This window comes from Bidens hawaiensis, unplaced genomic scaffold (genome assembly GCF_021521415.1).
Source record: "Bidens hawaiensis isolate Kalapana, Puna unplaced genomic scaffold, B.hawaiensis_p1.1 tig00023240_1, whole genome shotgun sequence".
NCBI classification, from domain to species: domain Eukaryota; kingdom Viridiplantae; phylum Streptophyta; class Magnoliopsida; order Asterales; family Asteraceae; genus Bidens; species Bidens hawaiensis.
Genome location: NW_027493650.1, coordinates 28,403 through 51,992, shown reverse-complemented (window position 1 = coordinate 51,992; position 23,590 = coordinate 28,403). Strand labels below are relative to the sequence as shown.

The 23,590-nt window shown below is 36.8% G+C and overlaps 1 protein-coding gene and 1 pseudogene across 2 annotated transcripts; one reads left to right on the top strand and one right to left on the bottom strand.

The window, feature by feature from the left end:
• The first annotated feature begins 9,617 nt into the window (after positions 1-9,617).
• Positions 9,618-11,880, top strand: LOC143567231 (exocyst complex component EXO70A1-like; annotated as a pseudogene). The gene is made up of 2 exons (XR_013141377.1): positions 9,618-11,530; positions 11,600-11,880. The product of XR_013141377.1 is annotated as an exocyst complex component EXO70A1-like (transcript).
• A 307-nt stretch (positions 11,881-12,187) lies between these two features.
• Positions 12,188-16,030, bottom strand: LOC143567229 (SNF1-related protein kinase regulatory subunit gamma-1-like). Its single transcript, XM_077053695.1, has 6 exons — positions 15,844-16,030; positions 14,112-14,284; positions 13,905-14,006; positions 13,542-13,817; positions 12,707-12,867; positions 12,188-12,596 (listed from the first exon to the last, which is right to left on the bottom strand). Exons 1-6 carry the CDS (start codon positions 16,019-16,021, stop codon positions 12,299-12,301), a joined length of 1,188 nt encoding a protein of 395 aa, XP_076909810.1. The 5' UTR covers positions 16,022-16,030; the 3' UTR covers positions 12,188-12,298.
• Positions 16,031-23,590: the final 7,560 nt, after the last annotated feature.

Genomic DNA, 23,590 nt, shown 5'->3' with positions numbered 1-23,590 from the left:
GGCGGATACCGGCATCTTCATGTGCAAAGTTCATAAAATACAAATATAAAATCATCAGCTTCAATTTGAAGGAGAATCGTTTCCATTAGAAGTGGCTCTAGGCCTTTTCTTTACAAATTTGGAATTGATCTACATACAAACTGTGTAATTGAGCTCCCATTAGGCGTGGCTTGGATGGGAGCACCATCGAGCCGACATGTATCTTGTTCGGGATCTCGTTGTTTACGCAGTATGTAGTCTCTGTTGAAGCTGCGATTTTTATTCGTGCGTTTCCCCAGGTGGGGTTCACGCATCAGCCTGCTCGACGCTCACTTCGCCACAAGGTGCGCGAGTGTCCCATCCTTGACAAATGCTTCGACCAAGTCCTTTACGTCTAAGCATTCTTCAGTGTTGTGGCCTTTGACTTTGTGAAAATCACAATACTTTCTCCGATCAGCGTTGTGGCGATGCCGGATAAACGGAGCCTTTGGCCACGGGAGCTCCTCCGTGGCGAATATCTCGGTCACACTCTTTGTGAGTGGCGTCCACCTGGAGTTCTTCTCCGGTTTCATGTTGTCTCTTCCGCCCAACCGATGTTGGAAACCGGACGGGGTGTCAAAGTTTACCCTTGACTGCCAAATGCCCAGCTTCCGCTTTTTGTTTAATCGGGCGGTAAGGACGTTGTTTTCCCTTGTCTTCTGGGTGTAGAGGTTCGTGCTCTGTGGAAGATCTCTACCCAGTTGCCTCTCGGTTTCCGCAAAGCGTTTAGCTGCGGTCATGATGGCATCCCATGTGGATGGCATGCCATCTTTGCCCGTCAGGGTGCGGATGAGTTCCGGGTCGTTTGCGCCCTGGATGAAAGCGGCACGAACGAGATCTTCGCTAACGTTGCCCAGGCTTAGCTTCTTCGAGTTGAAGCGAGTGATGTAGTCAGGCAAAGATTCTTCGTCCTCTCGGACGCACTTGAGGATTGTCCACTGCTCCTCAGTGTACTTTCTTTGCTGACTAAAGTGTTGGCTGAACTTCTGTTGGAAGTCTGCCCAATCGTAGATGTGGTGGACCGGCAGACGGTCGAACCACGCTCTAGCTGCCCCGACCAGTGTCATTTGGAACATATAACACCACGTGGGTTCCGTCCAGTTACTGACGGTCGCCCCCGCGATGAATCTGTTCAAGTGATCGTCAGGGTCAGAAATACCATCGTACGTGCCTATGTTGGACATTTGTTTGGCACTTCTTGGGGCGATTGCCTCCGCAATGTCCCTTGCGAATTTGGACGTTCCCGCCCTTGCCGCAGTTGGCGTGAATGTTTTGGAGAAGTCCCGTGGGCTGTTGCCCACGTTTATTGGACTGAATGCTTCTCCAAAACGCCTTCTCGGTTGGGAATCCGTTTCTTTACGCTTCCCTTTCGCCCTATGACGAGGGTTCGCGTCTTCCTCGGATTCTTCCGAATCATCGTCGTATTCGAATTCTTCCACTTGTTGGAGTGAACGTAAACGTTCATCCAACTCAGCTTGGAACTCTTTTTGACGTGCTTCGGCCCACGCTTTAACCTCATCGAGTGTTTGGCAGGGGAGCCTCGTCTCTTGATTTTCTAACTGGGTATCGGTGAATCCCAGTGTCTGATTATTTACTTCACTTGCCCCGGCTTGGGTAGCTGGGGTAGTGTTCGTAAAGTTTGTGTACTCGGTATTCCCCCTTATAGCTGGGGTCATAATTACCGGAGTCTCTTGGTTACTCGGTTTTGGGACCGGAGTATCCTTAACCATCTTTCCAGAGATTTTGAAAAAACTGGAGAAAAATAAAGTTCTAGCTTTATGCACGGATGGCGCCAATGAAGAAACACTAGTCGAACCCCGACAGATTACGAGTAACCTGAGGGTTAGATAGACGTTTCCCACGAGGGGTTAATTCCGGCAAGATGGTTCTTCCGATAACCTGCAAAACAGACACCGTGAGCTCGTCACTAAGAAAGGGGGGGGGGGTTCCTCCTTGTGACCACCCTCCGGCGTGAGAATCAGTCTATATTACTCTTTGAATATAAAAGTATATTAATAATACTAGAGCAGTTATCAGGTAAATTATACAAGATATTAGATGATGAAATGATATTACCATTTGATGTCTTTTATAGCCGAAGATGGGTTTCCAAGGAGGCTTAGCCGGCCTCTTACTCTGCCAACTGTGGCCTACGCACGTGCCCTGCTGGTAATTGGTGGATAGGCAGCGGCTGACAGTGACCAGGTGTGCTGTTCACTTTTCCTTTTCCACCAACTATAGGCTAGGCACGTGATATGGCAGGAGTTGGTGAGCAGGCGGCGGCTATTGGTCACAGTGCTGTGGCGTGTTGCCATGCTGCTGTCAGTGAGCTGTCGTATCGTTGGTCAGATCTTTTGTCCATACCTCGTCAGGTATCACACAAAAGATCCTCCATTTTATCTGTTGTTCATTCATTATGCTTGGCTAAACTTGTTTGAATCACCTAGGTTTGATGTTTAACGGTTGATTTATTACTTTTCGGGTGCTAATATTGTGTTTGATTGTTTGGTTATTGTAAAGTTCATAATTTGTGATATTATTCCATGAACCTTGCTGCCATTAGATGTATTCTAGGTTGCATGAGCCCCGAGTAGTTGATTATTGCATGAATTTGTTTCGTGTAGTCGTTAATTGCTATTTCTGTTAATACTGAGTGTGTTGATTGATTGTGGTAGACGCGTGCCACTAGGGTTTATGTTTCTTGAATCATTTAGGTTAGTAGGATCATCCTCTTTGAGTTTGACCAAAACCTTAGGGGTTAGCTTATCTCTCTGCTTTAGTTGATTTGGTTACCCGTTGCGAGACCACGTGCGGTTTTCTAGCTATCGACTAGGTTAGTTTGTAAGTTGAGTTATTTTATCCTTATTATTGAATTACCCCTCTCTTCCTAGGTTTGTAATTAGCTCGAGCCTTAGTGAGGATTGTGATTTTGATACGGACCAAGTAATAAATCATTAGGGTACGTAAATAAACAACCGTAAATTAAAAGCTAAATAGACTTTGTTAGGGTTTTATGGTAAAAGTGACCGTAGGGACCCAGTTGCCTTGATTTCATCTATCTTAATTCATCTTTAGAAGCCGGTTTCAAACACTTGTTAGCACCTGAGCCATCCTATACCCGTTAAGTCATCTTACCTAAGTGATTCGCTTTCTTATTATCGTTAGTTCCATTAAGTTTCACCGTTAGTTATGTTAAATTAGTTAAGTATAGTTAGTTTAAATAAATAAGATAAATAAATATATTATTTAGGTGGGACTTATATTAGGGTTAATTATCTGAGCCCTTCTCACGTGTCTTTGTGTTCGACATCCGGACTTCTATTAGACTGTGCTGCTATGCGTCCGGTACACTTGCCGTTTGTGTGAAGCTTATTTAGGATTATTTGGTTTTATAAATTTAAGACTTAGTGTTGAATTGTTAGAATTAGTTATTAATATTTATATATAGCTTTTCGCACAACAACAAACCAGTTTGGTTTTAGTTCGGTTTTGGTTCTGTTAACCGGCTTGGAACGGTTTTTGTGAAGGAAATTACAAACCGGTTCCGAACATACGGTTTCAATTAGTTTAAATTGGTTTCTACATAAACGGTTTCAAAACGGTTCGGTTTTCGGATATGTATGGTTAATCGGTTTATTTGACCACATCTGGTTTTCACCGTCTTAATAATAAGTTTACAATTATTAGAATCAAATGTGTAATTATCATAGTGGTAACCAAACTCGATTATGAACCCGAGCTTAAATATGTCTGGTTGAATCGCGTTTGGACCCGAATTGAAACATGAGGTTGAAATTGCTTTGTAACTCTATACTTTGAAATCAATTAAACACAAGCGGAATTGGTTAAAAGCGAGTTTCAATATTGTCAACCCGGTACTTTCCCCCTACAAAACCAGTCTTAGCATGAACTAGCTTGAACAAAATCTTGATTTGAGGGTCTTTTGACCCAACCTAAATCAGTCTAGGGCTGAAACTCGATTTGTGCATCTCTAGTTTTGTGTGTGATATGTGACGAGGAGAACGCTTAAAAAACTTGTTAATGAGGATAAAACTAGGTATAGGAATCGAATATAAATAATCGTTAAGACACTTAAAAAATGAAGTGTCTTATATGAATCAAAGTAGTATGCTAGTCCTTGAACAATGAAAGGTTACAAATCACAACCAAATAATCACGTACCAGGACTTAGAACTTCTAGCAATGAACTTTCATTGCTCAACTACATAGCGCTAAAGCGGAATCGCTGTTCAGTAACTCATTGTTCTTTTGTTTACAATTGAAATCGAAGCTTATTATGCTTCAAATCATCTTTCAATTGTTTTACTCTTTTGTCGTAGTTTGAAGATAGGGTCGTGGTTTGAGACGAGATCGAGTTGTTTTTATGTTAATTGTTATCTAGTCGACATCAAACTATTAAAGCAAATTATATACTCATTGCTTAATAGACATTAATTTTGCTCCTAAATATACCCGAATTTAGTGATTTAGTTTGAGTTAGTTTATAAATAGACCTATTTTTTGAATTATGACTTTGTAGATCATGCATATGATATCTTTATCTCCGCTTCAAAGTCTTCAATATCTATAAAGCTTTGTAGAAATATCATACTACCATAATACCATTTACTAAACTTGATGGTGTCTGGAATGACATTAAAGTTTAAAGAATAGTTTCGTTTTTTCTAGTTTTTTTTTTAATTTATAAGTTTTACTTTAAATTTTACTGCTATGCTTCTTAAAATTGTTTGTGGAGAACTAAATGTGGTGAATTTGTTTTTTTTTTTTTTTTGAAATTCTTCAATTAATAGCACACAAATCCAATTGATAAACTCTTTTTAGAACTCAAGGAGTTGTGTATACAAGAATATAAAGAGTAACAAAGGGATAGAATGAAAAACCGATAATAGAGGTTAGGTGGATGTCAACAAACTCACTTTACGTCTTCTCACCGATTTTTTTTAATCAAGTTGCTCCACCGTTGTTTCTCTTGAACAAAAGATATTACCAAAACACCAAGTATTTCATCAGTTCAAATGTAGTAATCACCTCTCACAAATCACCAAACAAGTATTGTGCCCCTCACACACTTCTTAGTAATTCAATGGTAGTGATCACTAAACAAATAGAACACAAGAATGAATATGATAGTAGTTGTAGCACAACTCTTCTATTTGCTCTTGATCTATCTTCTTTAATTGATGTTTGAATATGAAAGACTTATAGAGGCATTTAGATGCATATATGAAAGTGTATAAAGCAAAATAGGCAAGGAAATGAGTTTGATAAGGCTTCAATTTATAAACTCTAACATAAAAATATGATAGTGGAATTTGCTTAACCGACTATCACTTCCGCAATCGGTTCAACCAACCGTGGACTACCAGTCCACATAAACTTGGTTTTGGTATTTTAAACAGTTGTGTATTTTTTCCTTACATTTTTAAAGAAGTCATTTCCGAATGTTTAAAACACACGCGATCCTTGTAGAATATCATGTGAATTTTCATCGGTTTGGTTTTGTTTTTTTTTAATTTAAAAGTGTGGTCGATACTTTTTCCATTTTGATCTTTCAAGTGTCTTTTTATTTTCACAATTTTGCTCTTCCATGATAAATCCGTTTTGGAAAACTTCCTTAAAAGGTTGGTTCACCTACCTCATATTCAAAATTTTCATAGAATTTACTCCTTTTTAATACAATCTTAGCTAATAACATTGAAAAATATCATGATTTAATAGCAATCCTACTTTTATAACTCGTTATTATGTTAAGGATTTATTCTTTTATCTCATAGTTTCACACCATATTCATCTTATGTTTTAACCTTGACCTAGTTTGTCGATGTAGTTTTGCTTCTTTGTAGAACTCGATGGTAATGTTTTAACTACTTGCTTTTGTTCAACAATACATTAGAGTTAAGATGATTCATTATGTGTATAGTTGTCACACTCGCCTCATGGGTACATGAAGAAACACCAGTCGAACCCCGACAGATTACGAGTAACCTGAGGGTTAGATAGACGTTTCCCACGAGGGGTTAATTCCGGCAAGATGGTTCTTCCGATAACCTGCAAAACAGACACCGTGAGCTCGTCACTAAGAAAGGGGGGGTTCCTCCTTGTGACCACCCTCCGGCGTGAGAATCAGTCTATATTACTCTTTGAATATAAAAGTATATTAATAATACTAGAGCAGTTATCAGGTAAATTATACAAGATATTAGATGATGAAATGATATTACCATTTGATGTCTTTTATAGCCGAAGGTGGGTTTCCAAGGAGGCTTAGCCGGCCTCTTACTCTGCCAACTGTGGCCTACGCACGTGCCCTGCTGGTAATTGGTGGATAGGCAGCGGTTGACAGTGACCAGGCGTGCTGTTCACTTTTCCTTTTCCACCAACTATAGGCTAGGCACGTGATATGGCAGGAGTTGGTGAGCAGGCGGCGGCTATTGGTCACAGTGCTGTGGCGTGTTGCCATGCTGCTGTCAGTGAGCTGTCGTATCGTTGGTCAGATCTTTTGTCCATACCTCGTCAGGTATCACACAAAAGATCCTCCATTATTATACGGACTGGCTCATTTAGGCGGGAGTTTTCCCCCTCCCGCCTTTATGCGGGAATGTTCCCGGCTTTGCTCATTCCTTCTTCAGGTGACTACTGAATTATTACGAGTCTGAGCCTTATGCGTGTAGCCATGCTGCGCGGGTGGCCAGTCCCTAATGGCGGGTATCCGCACCTGCGGGAACAGGGGATACTTGGAAACCATAGGGAGGCATTTCCTGCGGGACCAGCTTGCGTACCGCATGTGAGGTCGTCACAACTCTGAGCGTGGTGGGTCCTGCAGGTTTGGTAGGTCGCGGCGCAGACGTCCATATGGTGAAGTCTGCGGGTTCAACTGCGCAGACGTCCGTTTAAGGAGTCTTGCGTGTTCAACTGCGCAGACGTCTCCTTTTAAGGAAGTCTTGCGGGTCCTAACCGCCTCTGCTGGGACCTACCTCTTCAGTACACAACAGAATAAAACATTACTTCGAGATATTTATTTTATAAAAAAAATATCGGTTTACATCATATTTTGTTTAAACACATTACAATGATTTCAAAATATATATGAGCCATCAGACATCTATGCCTAGGAATTTCTCAAACTCCTTCGACAACTATTCTTGCATATGCTAGCCCATGTTCATGATTACCTAAAAATATTTTTTGGATATACATAAGCACATCGTTGGTGAATAACGTAAACGCACTCACAAGAATTTCACATATTATTAAGACACATAATCACTAATAGTGTTCAATGACTTGGTAAGAACTACGCAGCTCTATGACGTACCAACTAAGCATACACACACTACCATCCCGAGTCAGTTACGTCCCTGACAATACGGGCGTCTTAGTACACGCATGGTTATAATACGCCTACTACAACCCATATATGAAAGGGTCGGATCATATATGTATTTTTGCCTAGTGTTTAATTACGACCTTATGTATCAAAACGTCTTTAAGGATCCATGTCAATCCTTTTACAAAACATTTTAAGGATCCATGTCAATCCTTATACGAGTGTTGATACTATTTTGAAAGTTTAGTTTTTGTGTTATAAGCTATACCAATGTTGATTCTATTTTAGACGTTCTTTGTTTTTTTTTTATTTCTTTATTGCGATACCGTAACAAACTTAACTAATATCGAATTATCGCCACAACATGCGGGTTTTGTTAACTAGTTAGTTATTAATATCAACTTTTAAGGTAACTTCAAGTTTTCAACATACATAGTTACATACAATTGCTTTACTTTAACACAACTCAATACCAAAATGAACCGGACATAAAACAAATTATACTTTGGGATATAGTCCATTTTTATAAAACATTGTCTAACTAACTTTATCCTACCCGTGATAACCGCCAGCTAATTGTAATATTTTTAATAATCATGATTTTCCTCACCCAATTTTTAACTTTTTATTTGATACCTATTCGTGTTAATATTCGATTTAGCTATTCAAAACCTGACTCAACGAGTTTTTTAGCGTCATAGCTTTTCTTCTGTGACATATCTAAGAAGAGGTTGAGGAATAGCGTGAGTAAAAAATTTTGTTCAAAGTTAGTCGATACATATAATGAAGAAGAAAATGTTTGCAAAAAAATATACTTTGCTAAGAATATTAAGGACAACGTTGCCCTCAACCTATGCTAGATTTGTCTTTAGTTTCCTTCTTGATAGTGTTCCTGGATGAGTCAACATTAGAGGGTCAATTTCAACATGGACGGTTAGCGTCATGTCTCATGAAGGATCACTCATGTATTGGGGCAGTTTCAAAAATGTTCATCTAAAAAAACATATTGTTTTATGTTTTATTTTCTTGGTACGATGACTTTCTTGTGTGCCAGGCCACTGCATTCCCGAATTTTGGAGAGCATCGTTGTCATACTCTAGCCAAACTACGTTGTCTTAACCGAACTCACACTTTCAGAGTTTGGCTTGGGTGTTTCCCTGAGAAACCATACCGCCGGCTGCCGCCAAAATTTTAGAACTCTCTAATGTAACACACGGTGGGACGAAACGCAGAGTGGACTCGAGATTTGAACCGATAACCTCGCAAGGCTCAACTCAAATAATTCATTGTCATAATCGATCAAAGGTAACACAAGTAGAGATTAAACTTTTGTCTCAACTCAAAAACTTAAGCCTCCAAACTAGGCCACAAGTGAGGATTACATATTATTTTATAGGGCTGGCATATCGTGCATACCCATACACGATAAACACGAACATGAAACATGTATACCTGTACACGAAACGAAAACTTATCGTGTACATGCATCTGAAACCCAAACACAAACATGTTAATACGAGGTATGCACGATAAGACACAAACTTGTTAATACTGGTGCCGTCGCTGCAACTGCGAGGAAGCCGAACTGCCAGAGAATCAGAGACGTGGAGGGAAACCACCAAACTACCGGAGAAGGAGAATCAGAGAAAAGTCTGTGCGTCATCTGCTTGATGTTGGATTGGGAATGATGTGCGCCGTGCTAGTTTGTTTGGTATAAAAATTAAAGGTTAAATATTCAGAGTATGTAATATATTATATTATTATATATTTATTTGTTTAGACATGAGAATTAATAATCTGATTCATCTCTATTTATTTAGTACACAAAACATGTTATATCCGATAACTATTAAAGTCCATATCATGTATTTGTGTGTCATGTCAGAAAATATTATTTTATCTTATTGATATATTTTCATTTAATTTGAATATGTTAAATTAAAATATTAAAAATATATAACTTCTCAAACGAGACTGACAACATACCCCGATGCCGGTCAAAAAGGCAAGGAATCAAACCCGAACTCAACCGCATACACCAGCACCCGGAACAGGAATAATAATATGTATTCCCCCATTCCATTTCCAATTCTAATTCCTCATCATCATCGTACTCAGTATATCCCACCAATAGCAAAGCTATGGTAGGGTCTGAGGAGGGTAAGATGTAGACAGCCTTCCAATTCTAATTCCTATTCCTATTTATTAAAACCCGCTCATCTCCACACCAATAAACAAAACACACACAAAAATGACCACCACCACCACCACAAACGGAGCTCAACAAATCGTCAAGAGCTTAAACATGAACACCGAAGACATGCTAATGATCCTCTCACGCTTCGATAATCGGTTATCCAATATCACCGATTTAATCACTGGCAACTGCGGTCAATTCAATGACAGGTTTGAAGAGGCCGAGAGGATTATTCTGGAGCGTGATTCCGATGATAATTCGGATTCGGAATATTTAACAGCCGTTGATTTAATCGTTCGGTTGACCGAAAACCTGACCGTGGAATCTGATATTTTGGATCGAGCTGAGAACGCGTTACAGCTAGCTATGGTGAAGCTAGAGGATGATTTCCGGCATGTGTTGATTCATAACACGGTGCCGTTGGATGCCGATCGGTTGTACGGCTCGGTTCAGTCCGTTTCGATTTCGAGGAGTTTCGTGTTGAATGATGGTGATGGTGATGGTGATGGTGAAGGAGAAGTTGATGATAATGATAATGATAATGATGATGATTTGGATGGGAGTCAGAGTAGTGGTTTGCATCATGAGCGTGGTGCGAGTTTAGGCGGTGATTTTTGTGTGGATTTAATTCGGCCGGAGGCCGTTGATGAGGTTAAGGATATTGCTGGGTTGATGATTAGGTCTGGTTATGAAAAAGAGTGTTGCCAGGTGTATACTGGCGTTCGACGAGATGTGTTGGATGGGTGTTTGATGATTTTAGGTGTGGAGAGGTTGAGTATCGAGGAGGTGCAGAGGATCGAGTGGACGGTGTTGGATAGAAGTGGATTTTGGCGGTGAAGGTAGTGGTTAGGGTTTTGTTGTTTGGGGAGAAACGGCTTTGTGAAGCGATATTTGACCAGTCGGAACTGATTCAGGAGGTGTGTTTTGTTGAGACGACGAAAGCGTGCGTGATGCGGTTGTTGAATTTCGGTGAGGCGGTTGCGATTAGTCAACGGTCTTCGGAGAAGCTGTTTCGGATTTTGGACATGTATGAAGTTGTTGGTGATGCTTTGCATGATTTAGAAGCGTTGTTCGGTTATGAGTCTGGTGAAATGGTTTGCAGTGAGGCGAAGGGGGTTTTGAGTGGTTTGGGGATGGCGGGTTTGGGGACGTTTGTGGAGTTTGAGAATGCGGTGAAGGGTGAGAATTCGGGAGCTGTGCAGAGCGGTGGGATTCATCCGATAACGCGATATGTTATGAATTATTTGAAGTTGTTGGTGGCTTATAGCGATACGATGAACGCGCTGTTGCCTAAAAACGACCACGATTTGGTATCAGTGGAGAACGGTGATGATGAAGCTAGATTATCCCCTATGGCTTATCGTGTGCAGGAACTTATCGCGTCTTTGCAGGCGAATCTTGATGAGAAATCGAGGTTGTTAGAAGATGGTGCCTTGAGGTATATATTCATGATGTATAATGTTCTTTACATAGTACAAAAAGTGAAAGAATCAGAGGTTAGGAATCTGTTGGGTGATCAGTGGATTCGGAAGCATCGTGGGAAGATTCGACAATGGCACACGAGCTATCTCAGAGCCGCGTGGGGGAAAGCGTTGCAGTGTTTGAAAGACGAAGGGGTCGGTGGGAGTTCAACCGGTGCGTCAAAGGTGATTCTGAAAGAAAGGTTTAAGAATTTTAATGCTTGTTTTGAAGATATTTACAGCGTACAAACACTTTGGAAGGTTCCGAATGAACAACTTAAGGAAGAGCTTAGAATATCTATATCTGAAAAGGTTCTTCCAGCGTACCGTGCCTTTTTAGGGCGGTTTGGAAGTCGGTTAGAGGGTGGAAGGCATGGTGGGAGGTACATAAAGTATTATCCTGATGATTTAGAGAACTTATTGTCGGATTTATTCGAAGGAAAGTTTGTGGTTATGAACCTCATGAAAAGGAAAAGTATATAGTATGCAATACATGAGTCTTTGCTGGTATGTCTTCTCTTTGTACATGTTCTAAAACCGAATAGCTATATAATGAATACTTTGCGTCTTTTTCAGGTTCGAGGCCTGTCAAACTCTATGCTGATCAAGAAAAGACTAGAATTATGTTGACAAGATGGGCATATGCTAAGGTTAAGGTTAAAGTTAAGGTTATTATAGTGTTATCTATAATACTAAGGTAAGATTATTAAAGTTAAGTACATTATCTGCCTAGACTGCTGTCATTTTCTTTGAAAAGTGTTAGATTGACATTGTAGAGGAAGTTTGTTTTGCTACCTTTTTATCTTCTCTTGTGGTTGTTAGACTTAGACCTAATATTCTTGTGAAAATATCTAGCTAATATATGCTAAGTGGTGGCCCACATATGAACTAGATAAGGGTATTTTTGCCTTTAGCCTCTTAAGCTAGGTTTTATCTGATCTCATTGGTTAGCACGATATACGTGGGGTCCCATGAGGTGGGGCCTATCTAATATATGCTAAGTGGTGACCCACATATGAACTAGATAAGGGGTATTTATATGCTAAGTGGTGGCCCACATATGAACTAGATAAGGGGTATTTTTGTCTTTAGCCTCGTAAGCTGTGTTTCATCTGATCTCATTGGTTAGCACGATATACGTGGGGTCCCATGAGGTGGGGCCTAAGGTGCAAAACCTCTTGTTTGACTTTGACCAAACCGATTTATTCAAATATAGTGATATACAATACGAGTTTAAAACAGTCTTCTTAGAAGGAAAACAAAAACACATACTTGTTACACACGGCTGTTGGCGGGTAATGGCAACACGCCATCAAAGAAGTCACCAAAGTATCCATGAGGCTCGTGTACGATTCTTGATATTATATCTCGAAGTGTTATGACCCCTTCAAGATTCCCTTCTTCATCCACTACATATATTCTATGAATCTCTTTGGAATCAAGTTTCGTGATCGCGTCTTTAAGCGTGTCTTCTTTTTTACAAGTGATCATGCCACTTACCAAAGGTGAAGCCTTCTGGTTATCCTCTAGGTACCTTTTGACAGATGTCACAAAGTTCTTGGCTGTGATTGACCTGCAGTCCAAATACCATGAAGAAAATTAGATTAATAGTAATAATAAATTAATAATACTATATTTTTTAATCCTGTCAATTGGATTAATAAATTTATAAACTTTTTGAACCTGTAATCTTTGTAAATTTCCAGGGCGATCAGTAGGAACTGAACGTCTCTGATGCTTATATTAGCAACCGGCTTATTTTCACTGTTAACGACTGGTAACCCACCAACTCCTTTCTGCCTCATGAGTTTAAACGCTTGCAGCACGGGTTCATCTTCATCTACCTGCAAAATTCATATTATCGCAATAATTTTTTTATAAACTTACACTTGTTTCTGAAAAAAGAAGAATCTAAGGATGTTTTGTTCAGTAAAAACACACTTTAGTCATCTTTCTAACAAACTTTTTTGTTTTTAAATCATTTACCCACCTGAATTAACCCTAGGGGTGAAATCGAGCCGCTCACGAGCTACTCGATATCGAATTTATACAAAGCTCAAAATGAGCTGATCCTTGTCGGGCCCGAGCCTCAAGTAAAGCTCATTGAGCCCGGACTCGAGCATTGTATGAGAAGCGTGTGCTTGTCAGAGCCTTAACGAGCATAGTGTATTATTAAGTTTTAACTCTTTTGGAATTCTATGTAATTATGTATTAATTTCACATCACACGGCCTAGCTTTGACTCGTTTAAGGTACGACACACGAGCTCAAGCTGAGTTTAGGATCGTTAAGGCTTTCTTAAAATATTTAAAAACATAATTAAAAGTGTATATAATTTAATTAATAAATAATAGACGAGCCAAACTCAAGCTTGAGAAAACGAGTCACGAGCCAAGCTCGAGCTTTAAAAAAGTCAAAAACGACTCGTGGGCTCGGCTCGTTTACACATTTAACCACCTTAAACGCGAACTAAATAAACAGCACTGAATGTAGTGTATTGTCTTTTAATGTTTAACTACCTTGATAACTTGATTGGCACTCATCAAGGGAAGACCAAGGTCACATAATTTCTTGGAACCCAAGCTTTTGAACCATTGGAGATCAGCACATTCTTCCAACATGTGAATCACAGCAGATTGTGTAATAATGTTGTCTATCTTTTGATCCCCTGCATCAACTACCGGTACACTCTTCATTCTATACTTCGAGAGTAGTAAAAGCATGGTCAGAAACGAGTTTGAAGTTTGCAGGGCGAGAAATGGGGCCCACCGAAATGACCCCGAGATGTCTTTAACCTGCATTTCCATAAGTTGAGAAACAAATAAATAAATTGGTAGGCAAAAATTGTTTAAAATTTAAAAATTAAAAGTTAGAAGCAAAACCTTCGTGTTTTGATAAAAATCGGAGGAAGTTAATAACTCGAAAACGTTTCCAGCGGTCTTGGGAGATACAGGCTGTGCATCTAACAAATCATTCTTTTCTGACTGTACATGCAATGTTAGAACAACAGTTTAACAAATTAATTTAGTAACTAACTAAGAAGCAGCATTTTTCGGCTTTTTGTAAGTTAAGAAAACAAGTGTGTGAACCTGATGCAGAATCCACACAACAATGCCTGCAAACTCAACCATCCCAAGATATCTGTCAATCCAACTAGCATCTTCTGGCGCGTCCACGTCTACAACAGGAGCACTGAGAATCTTGTGCTGCGATAGCAACTGGACCGCTTCACCAAGACTCGCATCTGATTTTATCTCGATTACTGCAAAAAAAATTGCATTTAAAAACTAGAAAATATGACTGATAAGGTACCAAACATCTTTTTGACAGATATAAATATACATCTGTAATCGCGATTTTCAGAACTGATCAGAAGCACACAACTACAGTTAACTGATTAAAGCGCGTAATTATGAACCTGATCATACAATCTATAGGGACCAGTGTTGTGAAAGATCAGAATAAATCGCTGACTAGACTAGTCGGAGGTCCACTGATTAATATTTAGCTAATCAGTAATATTCGTTGCTAGTCGGGTCTGGTCGGACTAATAGGTCCTAGGCAACCCAAATTGGCCCTAGTCGAACGAAATCGCCGACCACTTTCCAGCCAAACTCTGTAAACTAATATATTACATATAAAATTGATTACATTACTAGACCAGTCGGAGGTTTACCAATAATTTTTTAGCTAACCGGTAGTATTAGTTGCTAGTCGGTCTAAGCCGTCCAAGTCAGGGTCTAGTTGGACCAATGCTAAACTTCGTAAATTACATATAAAAATTTCTATCTGAGCAATCGTTAACCGGTAGTGTAGCCCTGGCCTCCATCGGCCGGGTAGCACCTAGCGAGCTCTACAACACTGATAGGAACTATGACGATAAATAAATGATACAGTTGGTAGTCCATTTGATGTCAAACATTCACAAAAGCACACATTTACACAAATACAGGTTGTGTTTGGGATTTTGCTTATTTGAGAGTTGAGGCTCCTTATAAATTTTTAACTTTTCAAAAAGTTGTTTGGCAAACAGAAGGCCTTATGGATTTTATCTTATCAACAAGGCTAAATAAGGAGGTTTTGATAAGTTTGCGAAGTGCAACTTATTAACTTATTCTGTTTAATTTACTTATTACACCCTCAAACACTAAAAAAAAATCATTTTTAGTCATTTTGGTTTTCCCCACCACATAAGTTAATCCGTACACTTTTTTAAAAACTTCTTTTAAAAAATTCATGAGTTAATAAGTCATTTTTAACAAAAAATCCTTTTTCACTTAAATAAGCAATCCCAAAAACACCCGCAGTCAGACAAATTAATTTCGTAGATCGATCAAGAGAAGGACAGCAAAAACTATCCCAATAAGTGTAGATCAATCAATATCAAATAATATCAGTCAATTTCTAAACATCACAATCAATCAGAACATTCAGCAACACTTGGCAGATCATCCGTATAGGTTTAAAATATTAAATAGTCAAATCAAGTAATATACAGTTATACACTATATGAGGATCATTGAAAATCAATAATAATAATAATAACTATGCAGGTCCTTTGACCTTTGGCGATATATAAATCAGGATATCAGTTTAGAATATCAGTACCGATAATATCAACAATATTGACTGATATCTAACCGATCGATATATCACCGATATTCCCGATATCAGTGTTTTAAGTCTTAATTATCAACTTAATTCTTACTTACTACTAATTTATTAGTGTTAAATTGCTATATATATGAATTATACATGATACTAAAATTACCGATATCTCAGATATCGGTTGTTGACCGATATCCGATATTTAGTAACTACCTTGCGAAGGCGAAGCACGAGGAAACTCGGACACCGGAATACTTTCAAAACAGGCGTTGAGCTTCTCGGTAGGGGTAAGCTGTGCTTCCTGTACGTCCCACAGCTCTTCTACTTCCATCCCTAGCTTAGCTTCTGGACTCCGAGGAGTAGTCATACTAATTACTTCTTCCGTCACCATTTTCTCTCGCTAAAAACTGTTGAATTCTGTTATTATTATTAATATTAGTAGACGACGATCAATGAAGTAATTATGAAGAGTAGCACATTGAGTTTGTTTGTTTTGATTTGTATTATTATTGGATATGAAGACAAATTGGGGAGTGATCGTGTACGGCGGCTGTTACGGTTATTGATGTGGTGATCTCAGCCGTTGGTTTGGGTTTTGATTGGTGGTTGGTGACACGTGGAGAGTGTGGATGGGAGCCAAAGTTGTTGACGATCTGTTGTTTATCCAGTTTGGAGTTGGACCATGATTCCAAAATTATTTATCTAAATTATTGAAAATAAAAAGAATATTGGAAAACTAGATGGGTGTTCGAGTCATGTAGCGGGAAACGCAGGTCTTGGTTTTCGACAACAAAAGACCGTTACAAAAGGTTTGGCTCACGATTTAATTCAAAACCGTTAAAACCAGACCGCAAACACAACTACATAATATGTATTTTTTAACTGAAAAAAAAAATATGATAATATCATACTCAAATTGAAAATAAAAATATGCTCGTTTTTATGATGTAACTTTTTTGAAAACATATTAAAGTATGAAAAAGTTATTAACGTTTAAAAACAATGGGGGAGTTTGGTTAAAAGTGAAAATTAAAATATGATATGGGTAAAAGATTAAGAGTTATTGTTGTAACTATTTTTAAATTTTAATTATAATTGAGGGGACAATATTGCAACTATATTAAAATGTCTAGAGTTTATTTAATTTATAACTTTAAATAGTTATTTTTTTAACAAGTTTATTTTCAACTAAAATCCACCTTAACCTTAGAATTATAAGTAGAGATGCATAAACCGGTTTAAAACTTAAAATCGTTTTGGGTTGAAACTGGTTCGGTTTAATTAACAAAAGACAAAACCAATTTATGATCGGTTCGGTTTTGATCGGTTTCCGTTCCAAGTTTTGACTAGTTTTTGCCGGTGTCGATTTGGTTAACAATTCGGAAATGGTTTTGGTGGAGAAAGTTATAAACCGGTTTTGAACCTATGGTTTCAAACGGTTCCAAACCAGTTGCTACATAATCGGTTTCAAACCAGTTCGGTTTCAGTCTGATTTTTGGGTCAGGTCAGTTAACTAGTTGATTTGTCCATCTCTACTTGCAAAGGTTTAAATAGTGTTTTTAAAGGTCCAGTGCAATTGGTTGTAGGGATACTCTGAAAGACTTACCATTGGAATACAACCAACATTGCCCGAGTTTGAATCTTTTTACAGTGGTATTGTCTTTAGAGCGCGCACATAAACCAGGAATCGAACTTAGGACCTTCTGGATAGGAACCCGACATGAGTGGATAAACCTTTTAACCTCCGACCAGTTAGACGGGTATTCATTAGCGTATAATTTTAAATAGTTAAAATATTTATGTACTTATGATTTTAAATAATACTTATTTTGGGTCTCTTAATCCTCACCTAATAATTCATATATATAATAGAAAAGTGAACACTCGTATGAGTATACTAGTACGAAACCCGCGCGATACGGCGGGCGCAACAATTTACTACGTGATACTCATTTTTTGCTAATTTTATCAATTCTCTCGTAATATATGGTATAGTATGCTTGTTTGTTTCCTTGCACGTATCACTGATGTAGTATATTCAATTATAATAACTTACACAGGAATAAAAAAATCACTTATAGACAGTCATTTAAAAAATAACAATATTAAAGAACACACAAATCTCGATCATCTCATCTAGACGTTCGACCTAGGGGTGCAGTCCAAGTGCTCTTGCAAGCTATAATTTCTCTCAAGTTTTGAGTTTATTTCCCAATACAAAGTTTCTTTCAAGTGTCTTCACTTCCCAAGTTTAATCTTTTCTTTTACTCTCCCGCAAGAGGCTACAATTCATCATCTAATAACCCATCTTGATACAACGAGTCACTTACTCCAAGCATCAAACAAACAAGTACATATGCAGTCCCTCTATAATTAAACACATGATCAATATTATGATGTTCTTTCATGACCTGCAATTCTACAAATATCAATTTAAAATCAAATGCTAAATAAAACATCATTCACGTTAAACAACACATAAATTTGATATGTTATGAACTAAAGATTCAAAAAATAAACATTAAAGCAATTGTAAAATTCACAATAATATGCAGCTTTGATCATTGTATACTCATAAAAATTGACTCCCGGTTTAAGATTTAGCTATTTAAAAAATTAGCACATCCATAATATCATACTCATGGTTCACACCAATACTTTAATGAACTGCATTACTAAATAACATTAAATAAATATGATCTATTATTTTCACCAGTTGTGATGTAGCCAAGTCTAAGATATAGAAAACTAACTGCTCATAAAATGAAAAAAAAAAATTTATCTAGACTACAGCCAAGAAATATGCATAATCAGTTACTTTCAAAATCAAAATGTTGATGGAGAAACATGCATACTAACCTATCTAACGGATGTTTTACTCATGGCATAAACTTTGTAGTCTCTGGACTCCATCCTTGATATGTTCCTTCAATACACCTGGTAGTGCACATAATAAAGATAACTATCAACTAAAAACAAACCAGCACATTCTACAGGAAGATTTTTACTCTTTAGTTATAGCAATTACTAAAGCAAACGTTGTAACAAATGTTGCAATAAAAGCCACTGGTTAGCTGTGTGACAGTTTGAAACTAATTAATTACATTAAAACATAACAAGTTGTTATGTTTTTTATTATTATTATTATTATAATAATAATAATAATAATAATAATAATAATAATAATAAAAAAAAACTATAGTGAAAATTAACAAGCTTTTAAGCGTCATAAAAATATCATAAGTTGTAAATTATTATATGATAAGTTAGCATAGTTTTTTTAACTTATGTCGTGTTTAGTCAAGAAGTGCAGTAAAAATAAAGAAAAATTAGGTTTTATATAATCATACTATTATTTAGTGTAATTAAAATGCTTAATAATTATTAAAACTTTGTTTTGCACAGATTTGACTGGTTACTGTAAATATGAGCCCAACCTGGTCCAGGCTGAAACCGGATAAGTTCTGTCAAAGAAAGTCAAATCGGTTAGGGTCGAAACCGGTTTTTGAAAGGGAAATAGTTTTGACCGGGTTACCAGTTGGGTTTGGTTTTGAGCAGGTTAAAGCTGGTTCGGTTCGGGTTTGATCGGTGCCGTGTATAGGGTTACAGCCTATATTAACCCTATGGTTTACTCAAATCTATTTAACAAAAAGGGTGATACCGTAATTTTGAAGTAGTTCATTTAAACCTGCAAATTTGACTATTTAACAGTCAAACCAATCGTAGGGAAGTTCGTTTATGTTCATTACTTAATATACGAATCTTAACACACTTTTTTTTATTTAATTAAACGAACGAACATGTACATACGTTTTGTTCATTCATTTATGTACGTGAATGTCCGCTTGCTTACGTTCGTTTACGTTCGTGCTTTGTTTATTTAGCTATAAAACGAACGAATGAGCATAAACAAACACGAACACCACCCATTTTTGGTGCTCTTTAGTCTTTTGTTGACTTCATTAGGCAAGTACATGCGCACTTCCTGATTGGCACCATTAGTTCCATAAACTTAATGTAGCTCTAGTATTTGGTTTAGTCATCTGTTAATGAAAAAAAAAAAAAAAAAAAAAAAAAATTAACAACAAAGTCAATGTCAAATGCAACATAACTACATTAACAAAGATGCATTCACCTTGTTTTCTAAAATGATGTCAAAGGAAACGAACATCACCTCTTCAACATCGTATACAACCTCTGCAATCCACCTCACAAACAAAATGTTAATAACTTTTACAACATGTTACTTCAAATTGTAAATATTCCTTGAACAAACCGGTCCATGGTCTGAAATGTTTGAATGAATAAGGTTATCATTTTCATATTTCTCGTCTTCAAAATCATATGAGCTAATATTATTAACAAAAGACAAAATCAAGCAGATGTATCAATTAAAAACCTTTAATTCCCATTTTAATATAATATATTCATCTCAAACAATCATACCTTCCTAGTTGTTTATTAATTCATTTAAGCAAACGATCATTGTTCATCTTTTCCATCCCATCCATGATCCACCACCAACAAATTTCTAGGTGGACGCTAACATATTGCTAAGTAGAAATTAACAGATAATTTAACGCAAAACTTAGTATCTACCGGTGCTACCAAACATGGATAGAAGAGGAATTGGTAGTTAACCCATAAATTAATAACAATTATGATATCTTATTTTATTTTAAATTCAAGAAATATCAAAATGATCAATAACATACTGATAACGGACCGTAATCAGGTAAAAAAAAATAAACATGCTGATAACAGCAGATCATAAACAACTAAAAAAAAATAAACAGTAGACCGCAAACCTTACCTTTGTCATAAGATTTTTAGCCAAAAGTTTTGATGTCACTTGAAGCGTAAAGCCTCTTGCATTTCATCTCGTCTAGCCTACCAAAAGAATATTAAAATCATATAAAATGGAGCAAAAAAAAAAAATAAGTGCAATTCTGATGCAACTTAAGTATATCTGAGCCAAATGAGGGAGTGTTAAGTCAAATGAGGGAGTGTTAAGTCAAATATACGGAGTTTTTTAGATTTATTAAAGATGTATATATGGAGTTTTATGGAGATGTAGAGACTTTTTATTATTATTATTACTTGATGTAAAACATTAAAGTGTCAACCAATCACAACACACAAATCATTCCAAGGTCTCCACTTTTCTCACTCTAATTCGGTTTCACCAAACTTAAAACTCTAAATGAATAATGAAGTCGGATCTTATTCATGGAGAGGGGTGCTCGAATGGTGCCCATAATACACTTATAAATTCTTACACCTTTTTTGACAACAAAGGAATCGACAATTGGTTAAATAGTTACTAACAACTAGCTTAACATGACTACTTGCTAGCCTAACTAGCAACTGATTTTATCCTATCCTTCTACATTAGAGGTTCAACTGTTCAAGGTTTAAAATATTTACATATAACTACAATTTATGATACGTTCCGTTATACATGACATGACTTGGAACGAAGTTAAACAAGTTTGTGTTTGGGGTAAACGAATTTGGATCATACAAAATTGAGACAATACTAATATGATAAAAATGTGTTTAAAAGGGTTCAACACTTCAGCCTGCTTAATCATGTTTATGACACGTATTGCACATCTAACATGCCGTGTTAACTATGTTAACAGGTTGAGACTTGAGACGATACATATATGGCATGTTAAACCAAAAGTACATGGTTTTATAATTTATAAATAACTCAAATCTGATTTTAGTTTTTGGTAACTTTTATTTTATGTGTTAACCGTATCTTATTACTTTTCAACAATGATTAGTGAATTATGCCAATAAATGTGTTCAATGTATCGTGTTATTGAAATGTTTATGTGTGTTCGTGTTAAATGAGTTAGTTACCTTTGATCGTGTTAAACGGGTCATGTAACACATTTGTTGAACGTGTTTGCCGCAATTACATATAAGCCTTTCAATAACATGGCACATTTACGAGTGTTATGAAATATAACATTTCGATGGCACGTTCATGCTCATGTTAGTGTTTAAGAAACCGACGCGTTTAGTTAAAAGTTTTCATGTCGGGTTCACTAGTCATGTCAAATATGACATGTTTTATTCGACCTGTTTAACACAACATTCCACTTTACCAACTATATGTGCCCAATATCAAGCCTCTTTAGATCATAGTCTTAGTTCTAACCGACCCAATTTATTTGAGTATACACTTTTAGTTGTTTATCGGGTTGTTTGGATCGGTTTATTCGGCTTTTTTATGAATGAGATTTCATCCGATAAATAATCCATATTAAATTGGGTTATCTGTATCTCCAAGTGCTTTGTCAACCTTTTAATCCTTTTTGTGTTCCTTCATGATTAATCTATTTGATTTTCAGCCCAATTATACTAGCCCATTTGATTTGGTTGATGGCTTGATGCTTCAAGCTAGAGGTGTGTATGGGTTGGTTTGAGACGGTTTTGGATGAAACTCATAACCATAACTGATATGTTGGTTAACCATAACCATAACCATAACTGATCCGTTATGGCAGTTTCGGTTAATCGGTTTTGATGGTTATAACGAGTCGGTTAACCGTAACCAAGACAATGTAATTGAGCCTAAAAGTTTGCTAACAAATATTAAAAAACAAGACATGACATAATCCAACAAAATATAATATTCGGTAGCATTAATACCAAATATTCAAAAAACGACTTTATATAATTCATCAATGAAATTCAAGGTAATTCGATTACTAATTGAACCGAAGACATAAAAATGGTACAATCCGACAATATGTTTGGTGAAAGTTAATCTCAAACATATTGTTGGTTAAATAAATGGGTCGGTTCGATTATGATGGGTTTAGAATTATCTTTAACCAAAACCAACCCTCTATTTGACGGTTTTAAAAAATTTATTAAACCGATCCATCGGTTATGTTGGTTATCGGTTAAAATTAATTCAGTTATAACGATTATGATTCGGTTAAGGATTATAACAGTTAAATTGCACACCCCTACTTCAATCCATTGCAGAAAATCCAAATCGAAGAAAATTAAACCATTGTAGAGAAATTTGTTAAAAGTTTCTTTGTGGCAAGCTTTTAAACACGTGTACAAATTTATTTTAGTCTTTGCTTTAACTGTCTCCTAAGAGTTTGTGCCTTCTGTTAACTTATTTTGTTATCACTAGCCAACTCAAGTAAAAAAGATTTTAAACAGTAAGGTTAACAAAATTTGTTAATATCTATTCAAGTTAACAAGTTATATATTGAAAACAATAATCAACTTTATGCATTTTTAAATAGAAACCAGTTTTGTTCATTTTTATAAAACATATCAACTATCAAGTTTTATAACTGTCTAGTTCCAAAAAAACAAATGGTATTTGCCCGACATCTTTTTAGTGTGTTATAAGATGCTCTATGTTTTGGAGGTTGATGGTTCAAGTATGTTGTGGACATTTTTGTCGTGTTATCACAAGTAGATATACCATCATTAGAAAAAAGATCTAGTTCCAAACTCTTGATCTTGGTTGTTTTTTTAATTTCCTTTGAGGTCATAGGACTGGAATCGAGATAAATAATATATGAAACTGAATTATATAACAATGACAACATAATAACAATTGTAGTGAAATTGGATGTTGGATTGTGACTTAATTGAATGATAATTGACTGAAATGGATTTGTGGATACTGATGAATGACTGGCTCAGATAATGATTGAGACGTAGATTTATACCGACCTAGAATTTCGGATGGTCAAATAGCATTCTAATTCGGGTTATTTGGGTTCACCCAACTGAGGCATTTTCCACCTTAATACCAAATTTTTTGAAAAGATCAGATCACCCGTAAACCTATTAAGCTTCACATGATACTCCTTTTACCCGTCCCGATTTTTACGTTGGAAATCCAAATCGACCAGTTTAATCAAACTCACTTAAAAACAATATGCCTCTTTTTAACAGATGTCTATAAAGTTAT